The 11,763-nt window shown below is 46.0% G+C and overlaps 1 protein-coding gene across 1 annotated transcript; it reads right to left on the bottom strand.

The window, feature by feature from the left end:
- Nucleotides 1-3,271, bottom strand: LOC308343959 (HLA class II histocompatibility antigen, DM alpha chain). The gene is made up of 5 exons (XM_080805228.1): nucleotides 3,169-3,271; nucleotides 1,853-2,137; nucleotides 992-1,270; nucleotides 634-762; nucleotides 1-264 (listed from the first exon to the last, which is right to left on the bottom strand). Exons 1-5 carry the CDS (start codon nucleotides 3,254-3,256, stop codon nucleotides 260-262), a joined length of 786 nt encoding a protein of 261 aa, XP_080661354.1. The 5' UTR covers nucleotides 3,257-3,271; the 3' UTR covers nucleotides 1-259.
- Between the last annotated feature and the right edge of the window lie 8,492 nt (nucleotides 3,272-11,763).

The following is an 11,763-nucleotide window of genomic DNA, read 5'->3' as shown; positions in this document are numbered from 1 at the left end:
AAGATATAAGATTTATTGCCCTGAAGTGGGAAGGGATGTGGTCCTGATAGAAAAGCCACTCTGGGTTTCCCTGGGTGCAAGCCGGGGGACAGCAGAGCCCCCAGCTGAGAAACCTGCACAAATGCGCATGCGCACACCCTTGGGGCCGTCCCAGGGACTCCTGCCCTGAGGAGCAATCCTGGGCTGGATGCGGGAAACCTGAGCTCCCGATGCATGTAAGGTCGACACTGCTGGCACCAGACTCTCTGGTCAGGAAGAATCAATCTGAAGAGAGAGAGGGATGGAGGGAAGCCATCAGGGGGATTCCCCTCCTCCCCATAGGTCCCTCCCCTCCCTGTCTGCCACATGTCCTGGAGAAGTTGATCTCTCCTTGGCCCCAAGTCATCTCCAAGCATCCCTCCTACAGCTCCCCCATATCACTCCTCTCCCGCTCAAAGCCACGCCCGTGATCCCATAACTGCGTGTGTGCATAACGGGGACCCCAACCAGAAGGGTGTCTCCATGGTGCCTGATTCAGGCCTCTGCACCCAAAGACCTTCCCATACCACGGGATGATCCCGGGCATGCCCCCAACATGCCCCACTGTATGTGGTCCCCATGGTTCGCCCACGCACTCCAGACACACCAACGTACCACCTGAGCAAGGCTTCTGGAAGTAGATGATGAGGACTAAGCCAACAATGATGCCCAGCACACCCAGGCCAAAGGCCACACCACACAGCACATTCTCCAGAAGATCAGAGGGCAGCGCATTATGAGGCACTGGAGAAAACGGGGAGCAGTTCAGCCCGGAAACTTGGTCAGTGAGCCCCCCACCCAGGGGAATTAAATGGTGTCTGGGATGAAACAGGAGAAACTGAGGCATGAAAAATTGAAGTTGCCCAGAGTGAGAATAGACTTCAACGAAGCCCAAGTAGAGAAAAGGCCCTCCCATGGGTCTATCCTTTATCGCCCCCCAAAGGAAGCAGGCGTCCAAGGACAAAGTTCTCACCCCAATAGGCAACTGCCGTGTGGCTGTCAATCTCATGAGTCACGATGCAGGAGAAAAGATCAGAGGGTGCTGGTGTGAAGTTTAAGTAAGAAAAGGCCTGGAAGCTGAGTTCATCAACCGCGGACACAAAAGTGGGCCCGATTCCTTCCACAGGGTCCAAGTGATGCCGCCAGTTCACCGTCAACGTGGGTGGGAAGAGATTACTGATAAAACAGACCAGCGTGTTGGGCTTGCCAAACTCCAGGGGCTTCAGCGTGAACATGTCAACAATAGGAAACCCTGGTGGGAGGATTAAGGCAACGAGTTTAGATGGTACCCCTGAGTTTGGAAGGGGCATGGCATACAGAGGCGAGGGCAGATTTGGAAGAAGAGATGAGGAAGGAGCTGGGGCTCTGAGGGTGGTCTTCTTCCAGGCAAGAACCAGACCTGAACCTAGAGGCAGAGCTAGACCCAGGCCACTCTGGGACCCTCCACCCTGACTTCCTGCAGGGCTTCCTGTCTAGACCTCACATGGGCTTCTAATCACATGCTGTCTTCTTACCGAAACACAGGCACATCACTGGATACTTCCTTTCTCCCCTTCCATCCTACTGAGCATAGCGACACAAGCTCTAATCAATATTCAGCGGGCATCAATTGGTCCCTGTTGCATTCATCAAGTTCAACAAATAGTTCTAAACACCTACTATGTCCTAGGCACATGGCTTTGTCCCGCAACAAAAACAGTGCAGACCATAGCTGGTGCAGGGAGACCCAGAAGCCATTAGATGAGGGGGCTGGTGTGAAAGGGAAGAATTCAGCATACAGGTAGAGGAGGTTAAGGGTGTAGCCCCTCCCTCCACCCCCAGAAACACCCCTGACCTCTAGACACAGGGATTTGCCCTTCGAGTTGTGGTCCTATTTCCTGGATCATAGACTGGCAGAATGTTTTGTCAAAGAAAATGGTGGAAGTATCTCCTGGCTTCTGAGCCCAGTCAGCAAATTCAGGCAGGCGAGGCACTCGGGTGTTCTGGGAAAAGTCGAAGGAGAAGAGCTGGTCCCCGTCATAGGCTTCTGAGAGGCCAATGCTGGGACTCCAGTTCTGGCAGTACATTGTGTGCTGGAACGTGTGGTTTTGCAGTTCATCCCGCCACGCTGGAGTAGGACCTGCAGAGGAGACAGGCCGGGTCAGGGAAGGGGGTCTTCTTCTCCTCTTTAGCTTAGAAAATAGCACAGCCTGCTGCAGGCAGTAGGGTTGGGGTGTAACCCTTCCTTGTGTCTGTTATTTAGGCTCTTCCTCCCAGGGGGGAGAAGAGGACATTACAGCATGTCTCCAAGCTTCCCCTGACTTATGAAGGCCTGGATGGGTTCCCCAGTCTTAGAAGGGAGGGTAAAGGAATGGTCATGGCCTCCCCAAGCCACAGATGACACTGCCCATCTCACCCCCCAGACAACATGGTAAGTCGAAAAAACCAATCTCCAGGCATCTCTTTAGACACTTCATTAGCACCAAACCTCTCTGAAAACGTCTTCACGTTTTCATTGCTCCTGCAGTGACAGGACTGGGGGACCCAAAGTTGCAGGAAATAATCTCTATTCTTTAAAACTCCCGGCAAGAATCTCCCCCCCACACACACACTAGCAGGAAGCTTTCTACCCAGTACTCAATACCTAGAATAATAGATACATGGAGGAAAAGGGATCTTCCAGATTATCCTTCCATTCATTCCTGTCCTTTACAAAGAAGGAAACGAAGGACCAATAAAGTTAAGAGACTTTCCAAGAACCACAAAGTGAGTTGATGACAGAGTGCAGAGTAGACAACTAAATAGGACAGTGAAATAACATTTGCTTTGTTCAAATCCCAGCTCTGCCCCCTTCCAGCTGTGTGAACTTGACCATGTTACTTAGAGTCTCTGAGTCTCATTTTTTTCCCATCTGTAAAATTGATATCATAATCTCTGTTTCAAGAGATTGTCTTAAATGGAATATAGAAAGCACCTCTGATATTGTTTGCCATCCATCCGTAGTTGGTCTCTTTCCCAATTCTGCTATTGTTTCCACTACTTCGGAGTACTTCCCGCCACTTACAAAGTACAAGGCTTCAAATGCAAAGAAGACTTCAAATGCTCTGGGTGCCTCCCTAAGCTCTAACCTGTCCCCGTCGGGACTGAAGTAAAGGAGAGGTACTGTCATACCTTCAGGGGCGGTCCGGGAGTAGGGCAGCAGCCACAGCAGGTGTAACAGCCTTAGCAGTGCAGCTCCCCGCCTCCGCTCATGATCCATAGCTTCACACCACACCGTGGGCTCAGAGCTACCAACCAGCTGACCCAGGGCCCCAAACTCCTTCCCCAGATCATGTTCCGCCAGCTGCTTCCAATAGTTGCCCTTATCATTTGGCTAAACCAATCACAGAAGCGGAGGCTTTAACATCATCAGTTGCTGGGGAGAGACACGGTGCGAGCAACCTCCTCAAGACTTGGCTCTTCACTGGGCCGGGAAGACAATGGAAGGACGTCTGCCTCCTGCTGGGAATCCCTCTTCAGTACCAGGCTGTAGGCTTCCGCCTGTAACCTAGGTAATGGCCTCTTCAGAACAGCACCACCTCCTGGCGGAACGCTGCAGTGGGGACGCTCCTCTTCCCACGGCAAACTCCCAGGGCTCTTCAGACCCCGCCTCCTCCTCCCTGCAGCCCTCCCTGCTCTTTCTCTCTCTGAGAGGTATTCCTCAGGCATTAGCTCTAATTCATTCGGCAGAAATACATGGAAAATTTAATAAGCGCCAGTATTGGGTCCAGGCCTAGAAATACAAAGACGAATAAAGGGTATTCCTGCCTTCAAAGACCTTAAAGTCTAGTGGGGTGGGGGTCGGGGGGAACAATGAGTAAATCATTACACAACAATGGAATGTATTCAAACAAGAATGTGCCAAGTGTTTTGAAAGTAGTAACTTAATGAAGGTGGAGGAATAGGTGGAGCATAGTCAAGGCTTCTAAGAATCTTGAAAGAAAAACAACTTGACCAGCAGAACATGAAGGAAGAGAAAAGCGTTCTGGGGTAAGGGGCAGGCAAATACGTGAAGGTCAGAGACGCTCAGAGCTCCTTCTCTTGGAGACCTCTGTGTGGTTGCACGTGAATGGTGTAGAGGCTACTGATTTTGTCCCTGTTTGGTAATGGGGGGTGGGGGAATGTCACGATGAGCTAGAAATTTAAGCAAGAGCCAGATCACATAGGCCGTGTTTTACCACAAAGAGGGTCTGGCTTTTATAGATGTTAAAACTAAGGAGTAACCCAATTATTTTAAATTTTAGAAAAATTGGTCTGACATTTCAAAGGATGGACTGGAGCTTGGAAAAAATTGAACTAAAACTGCTGGTCAGAGTCTATAGTATATTGCATCAAAATAAAAAGTCACACACACCCACACACCACTCTTTTTTTTTTTTTTAAGATTTATTTATTTATTTTTTTGACAGAGATCACAAATAGGCAGAGAGGCAGGCAGAGAGAGAGGAGGAAGCAGGCTCCCTGCGAGCAGAGAGCCCAATGTGGGGCTCGATCCCAGGACCCTGGGATCATGACCTGAGCCGAAGGCAGAGGCTTTAACCCACTGAGCCACCCAGACGCCCCCACACCACTCTTTTTTAGCAATATAGCAATAATTTAGGTGAGGAATAATAGCCTGAATTAAGTCATGAGCAGAGGAGAGGAACAGAATGTTGAGATAATTAGGAGGTAGACTCTAAAGGGCTTGGCTACTGACTAGCCCAGTGGAAGGTCAAGGTTAACATTAAGATTTCTAGATTGGGTGGCTGGATGGGCCGTCAGTAACGGAGTACGCTAAAATAGAAAAAAATGCCATGGAAGCAGATTTGATGAAGAAGAGAATGAGTCAGTGTTGAAAATGTTGAATTTGAGAGGCCAGTGGAAGAGCCACGCAGGAGACGTGAGGTGTATGGGTATGGATCTCAGGTACGGGCTGAAAAAACTCAATTTGGGAGTCATCAGCATAGATGTTGAAGCAGAAGCAGTGGACAGACAGCAAGTAGACTGTGCAGACAGAGCAGAAAGTGACATGAGGACACAAATCTGCGTGGGTTCCAAACACAACCCTCTTACCAGTTACCATCCAGGATCTAGTCGGGAACATAGAACCACTCTAGGTCTTCCCGACTAAGAGAATTTCAAACAGAAAATTGGCTACAACGGTATTAAAAGGGCAGGAAGTGCAAAAGGAAAAAACATGTGTCTGAAGGCACAAATAGGAAAGAGGAATGCCTAGGAATGGGAAGCTCCTATCGCCCCTGACACGGATCCCCGTCTACACCTGCTGCTGTCCTGGGACAGACACCATCATAGCTGGTTCTGGCTCTGCTGAAAAGGTTCCATCTTCTTCAAGGCTGGATCATGGAGAAGCTGCTTTCTCTACCTAGGAGGCTGGATTCCAGAATCCCCCATTCTCGCGGCTACCGTATCTACCAGCCACTGCGACTCTGTTAGAAACTAAAGCAGGAAGCTTCTTGGTTTCTCTGCCTTATCTCCCACCAGTGCCTCCTACTGAGAGAATCTAAAAGGAAGCAAACTGACTGGGAAGCCGGGAGAGTTACATACCTTACAGACGCCTAGGCCGAGCAGTCCAGAACACAGTATAGGAGAGCAACAGTGGTACTGACACCAGCAAATAACCAGTACACGGACATGAACTAATTTGTAGGAATCTAATAACACCAGGACCATCTAGATAGTTATGAGAGCTAAGAGAAGAACAAGGAAGAAGTAGCTTCAGAGAAGCAGAGGTGTTCCGTGAAGAAGGACAAGGTCAGTATTACTAAATGTTATCCAGAAGTCAAGGAAGGACCAGACGTGTCCTTAGATTTGGTAATTATGAAATGGTTGACAAATGTATTGAGAGCAGTTTCAGTGTTGTAGTGGGAGTTGACTCCAGATTGTGGTGGGCTAAGAAGCAAGTGGGAGGTGAGGAAGAAACTGTCACTGTATATGCTGGAAGTCTAATAGAGAAGAAAAAAGAGAGAGAGACAGAAGGGGTGGGGGAAGAGGCAGTGAGAAACATCTAATGTGGCAATTAAGTAATCTTAGAAATTAATCTATGTGGTTATGGTCCCTCAGTATTTCTCAGACTTTCAAAATCCATAGTCCCTTTTGAACAATAAATAACAGCAAATAATAGCCAAACCTAAAAACAACCCCATGACCTCCTGGATATTCTGAAACACTGATGTGTGAACACACATGCGAGTGTATGCGGTGGGGGCAGGCGGAGCGCCAAGGCTGGGGTAGGGTTTGGAAATCATTGTGCTACACTCCAAAAAACAACATTTTCCCAATGTCCCACTCTTTGTGGACTCACCCATCAGCAGTTCCTGCCGTGGGAAGATTCCCCTTGGGGGAAGAAGAAAGGAAGTTTATGACATCACCAGGACTATAGGGGGAGACATAGAGCACATAGCCACGTTTAGTTCAAACCAGGGGTGGGCAAACTTCTGTTAAGGACCAGATAGTGACTGCTTCAGGCTTGTCTCTGTCCTGTGTACTCAGCTGCCACAGAAAAACCGCCGCAGGCCACATGTCAGTGAAAGAGCATGGCTGTGCTGGTTTCCGCCCTGCTTTTCCTCCCACTTCTTGGGCATCTCCTTCTCAGTCTCCTTCGTGGACCACTTCCTTTCATTTACTCTTTTTTCTTTTTTTAAAATATTTTATTTATTTATTTGACACAGAGATCACAAGTAGGCAGAGAGGCCAGCAGAGAGAGGGGGGAAGCAGGCTCCCCGCTGAGCAGAGAGCCCGATGCGGGGCTCGATCCCAGGACCCTGGAACCATGACCCGAGCCGAAGGCAGAGGCTTTAACCCACTGAGCCACCCAGGTGCCCCTCATTTACTCTTTAAATGGTGATGTTCCCTGGAGTTGAGCTCTTTAACTTCTTTTTTACTTATGGACACTGAAATGTAAATTTCATATCATTTTCATGACAGCATTCTGCTTTTGCTTTTCTTCCAGCCATTTAAAAATGTAACCATTTTTCTTAGTTCTCCAGTCACATAAAAGATGGTGGGCTGGATTGTGCTCCATACCATAGTTTTCTGTACACCGTTCTCTGTGTGTGGTCAGTATTGGGATGGGGGACTCAAAATAAACCAAAGTGCTCCATTCCCCCTTGGGGGCAGCAAGGGGTTAATGAACACTTTGTGGCCCGGGCAGGACAGATTGTTTGGAAGGAGGCCTGAGGGGAAACAGGAGGAAGAAGACTGGGTGGTGGGAAGGCTAGGAACAGGTAGCAGACACTGCAACTACCCGGGTGGGAGAAAAGAGACAAAAGGGTCCAAGTGCTCCACAGATTAGAGTGTGGACAAGATCAGGGTGATCAGATACATAACTACCTATCCTCAAGACTCTGGTGAGGGGGTACCTGGGTGGCTCAGTGGGTTAAAGCCTCTGCCTTTGGCTCGGGTCATGATCCCAGGGTCTTGGGATCGAGCCCCGCATTGGGCTCTCTGCTCAGCATGGAGCCTGCTTCCTCTTCTCTCTGCCTGCCTCTCTGCCTACTTGTGATCTCTGTCTGTCAAATGAATAAAATCTTAAAAAAAAAAAAAAAAGACTCTGGTGCGGTGTGGTTAACTCTTTTCTCTCCCAGTGTAAATAGTAACAAGTTAGGACTACCCTTCCCTCTATGCAATCCTTCTTCCTATCAGGATCTTCAACAGGTTCTGTAACAGATACCTCAAAAAAGAGTCTCTAATTAGTTTGGGGAAGTAGTAATTGTGCGTGAAAGGAGCAAGGTAACCTGTTCTGTATCCCAGTAACACACTGCCTATTTTGGTCATTAGATAGGAATGTCCATGAAAATAATAGCACCTCTAAATCCAGTAAGCCACGGCTTTCTAACACAGCTCTCCCATCCCTGACTAGTACTGCCCCATTTATTTTTCCTAGAAGGCCAAATTTCCTGAAAAAGGTATGGGTTCCCATATTTCTAATTTTATACTTGCCATTTAACCCAAAACTCTCAACCATGAGACTGTTCACCAATATTTTTGTGTAGTTAAATCAGATGGACTCTTTGCAACATTTGACACTGTTGGCCATGCCCTCCTTCCTAAAATGGCCTATTTTTTGGCATTCTGAATGGCACTCTCTCCTAGTTTTTCCTCCCTTCTCTGGCGTCCTCTTCTATGTCTGCTATGTGGACTCCTTTCTTAAGAGTGGGTGTTCCCTGGAGTTTTGTCCTCAGGCTTTTCTCGTCTTACACTACATTTGTCCTGGATGGCAAGCCTTCAGTTGCCACCTATTTGCTGATGTCTTCCAAATTTACCCCTTGAGCTCAGATCCTGAGTTCCATACCACCCAGACACCCAGCTGCCTTTAGGCCTCTCCTCTTGACCTCCACAGCGGTCCTCAAACTGTATTCTCCACAAAAGTGTCCCTCAAGAAATTTTCTCAAATGTAAATTTGATAGTAGCAGTGTTCTATTTTTAAATTTATTTCCTCACAGAGGTAATAAGATACCAAATACATTTACATAATAATTTATTATGTAACCATTTATTTTATTGAATAAAGTTCTTGGAGATGTGGACAGTAGAAACCAATTCTGGGTAACTTAACTTTTTAAGTGGCAATTTACTGGAAGGATACTGAGCTAGTTCGTGAAGTCAAAGGAAGGTAGAATAAGCTAGCCTCAGGAAGGGGAGCCTCAGAGGCCTTAGCTGCAAGCGTTGAGCTGCTGTTAATTATGCCTCACCTTTAAAGACCTCCAGCCTTCATCTTTCAAGTTTCATTTTGCTGGGAGAGACAATCTGACTGACTCAGCTTGTATTAGTGTGTATTTCTGGATCAATTAGCTGTGGCCAGGCACAATATCACCGCTATGTATCAGAATTATTTCCAGAGATGGGAGAATCATCATGAGCCAACAGCCATCTTCAACATACGGCATCCTGGACAATTGCATAAGACATAAACATGAGGTTAAATCTATGTATTTATGCTCAGACAGCATTTCCCAACTAACTGCCCGGGTAATATGTCTTCTACTTAATGATATCTGGTCTGTCACAAGTCTTGCCACAAATTCAAAACATACTCATAATATGATTCAATGTTGATTTATTAATAATAAAAATATTTACATTCCACTAACTGATTCCCTTTGGATGTATGACTAAAAGAAGTTCTGTTGTTAAATTTTACTATGAAAAATTTCAAACAAGGACGTCTGAGTGGCTCAGTTGGTTAAGCATCCAAGTCTTGATTTCGGCTTAGTTCATGATCTCAGGGTCGTGGGATCGAGTCCTGTGTCAGGCTCTGAGCTCAGTGTGGAGTCTGCTTGTCCTTCTCCCTCTGCTCTTCCCCCCACTGTCCCTCTATCTCTATCTCTAAAATAAATAAATAAAAACTTTAAAAAATTTCAAACATACATAAAAGAGAAGAATCTGACAACTCCTCATGTTCTCTCATAAGTTTAAATACTTTTCAATCGTCTAAAATTCTTCCTTTTTTTTTTCATCTATTCTGTTCTACATCTTTTTTTTTTCTTTTCTGGGTTATTTTAAACAAATTCTGTTATTATATTTCCAAGATAATAACTTTTCTTTTTACACAATACAATATTATCAGTACAGTCAACAAAATTAAAAACAATTGTTTAACTTCATTTAAATCAACCTGTGTTCATTTTTCCCCAATTATCTCAAAAATGTCTAAATTTTAAATGAAAAACAGTGTCTTATGGTTTCCAAATTGCATGCATTTCGAAAGTATTGGTGAGTTTTCATTTTTCTGTTCTTTTTTTTTTTTTTTAAGAATTATTTATTTATTTGGCAGAGAGAGACAGCGAGAGAGGGAACACAAGCTGGGGGAGTGGGAAAGGGAGAAGCAGGCTTCCTGCCGAGCAGCAGGGAGCCCGATGCAGGGCTCCATCCCAGGACCCTGGGATCATGACCTGAGCAAAAGGCAGACGCTTAACAACTGAGCCACCCAGACGTCCCAAGTTGTTTTTTTTTTTTAAGGATTTTATTTCTTCATTTGAGAGATAGAAAATGAGTGAGTGGAGGGGAGAGGCAGAGGTAGAGGGAGAAACAGACTTCCAACTGAGCAGGGAGCCCGATGTAGGGCTTGATCCCAGGATCTGGAGATCATGACCTGAGCCAAGGCAGAGGCTTAACCATCTGAGCTACCCAGGTGCCTCTGTGAGTTTGCCCTTTTACATTATGTCTCATAAATCCCTGTTGATGGCTCAACAATGAATTCTAATAAGAAAATTAAGTTCAGCAATTACTATCTTGAATGCACCTCTGTCTCAAAATTTACAAAATTAAACTCATCACCCTCCCTTCCTAACAAGTTCCAACTCCTATATTCAAGACCTCAGTAAATAACTTGACCATCCAACCAGTCATCTGAGCTACAAATCTATGAGCCAACCTTGACAGCTTCATCTTCCTCAAACCTTCTCACCCAATTGTTTACCAAGTCCTATCAATTCTACCTCGTTAATATCTCTTGCATTTGTCCTTTCTTTTCCTCCCATTCCCACTGGCTCAAGCCTTCATCGATTTGTTTGCATTTTCCCGGATTACTACGAATTTCTTACTCTTTTTTTTAAAAAGATTTTATTTACTTATTTGAAAGAGAGAGAGAGCCTGAGTGGGGGAGAGTCAGAGGGAAAAGCAGACTCCATGCTGAGCTGGGAGCCAGATTTGGGACTCGATCCTGGGACTCCAGGATCATGACCTGAACTGAAGGCAGTCACTTAACCAGCTGAGCCACCCAGGCGCCCCTTTTTTTTTTTTTTTTTTTTTTTAAGATTTTACTTATTTATCTGAGAGAGAGAGCACAGGAGAGAGAGCATGAGCAGGGGGGAGGGGCAGGAGCAGATGGAGAAGCAGACTCTGGGATCATGACCGGAGCCAAAGGCAGATCCTTAACCGAATAAGCCACCCAGGTGCCCCATATGACTTTCTCTTTCTTGATCTGTCTCCCTCCTTATTGTCTAGTGCTGCCAAAGGAATTTTTTTCTTATGCACATTTGATCAATAATACTTTTGTATAAAGTCCTCCAATGATTGTAATCTGCTTTCCTCAGTACAATCCTTAACGACCTGAATCCCATTTAACCTACTTCTAGATGTCTTTTGAGATGAAATCTCATCTCCCTCAGGAAGCCTTGGGACTTGGAACAGAGATTAGTAGCTTCCTCTGTATGCTTCCACAGCACCCTGTGCCGGCCATTACCTTCATTTTTCTTGTACTATTTGATTTATATAAGTGCTTCATAGTCACCTCACCCTCACTGCGGGACCTTTAAGGAACCATGCCCTATTCTCTCTTTTTACATGTTTAGCATCCACCAAGAAGGCCCACCAACCAGTGACTACTCCCCGGATGAATGTGCTGTTACTGAAGATGTTGAAAGAGAGACTGAAGAGCCTTCAAGCATTAGATGAATGATAGATAATCACTTCTGACACAGATGCTCCAACAGTAGGTCTTAGCAAGCATGCCTATGGGCTACTCTGCAAATATTTTCATTCCCACTGCCTTTCCTGTGTGACCCAGCATTCTCCGCCTTCTTCCCATTCCATTCTAGGTCCTTCCCAAGTTCCTTGCCAACTGCCACTTTCTTCCTACTCCCTTCCACCTCCTATTTCAGAGTGCAAACCTAGTCATCCATCTCCCACCACCCTCATTCTCATCTCAATATATCTCTTCACAGCCATGTTCATTCTTTCTTTTAACTACCTTATTAGGACGTGGCATTTCTATCAACTACAAGGTTG

Source organism: Martes martes (assembly GCF_963455335.1).
Source record: "Martes martes genome assembly, chromosome: 6".
In the NCBI taxonomy this organism is placed as follows: Eukaryota; Metazoa; Chordata; class Mammalia; order Carnivora; family Mustelidae; genus Martes; species Martes martes.
The sequence above is the reverse complement of the archived record's forward strand: the minus strand, read 5'-3'. Positions and strand labels throughout refer to the sequence as shown.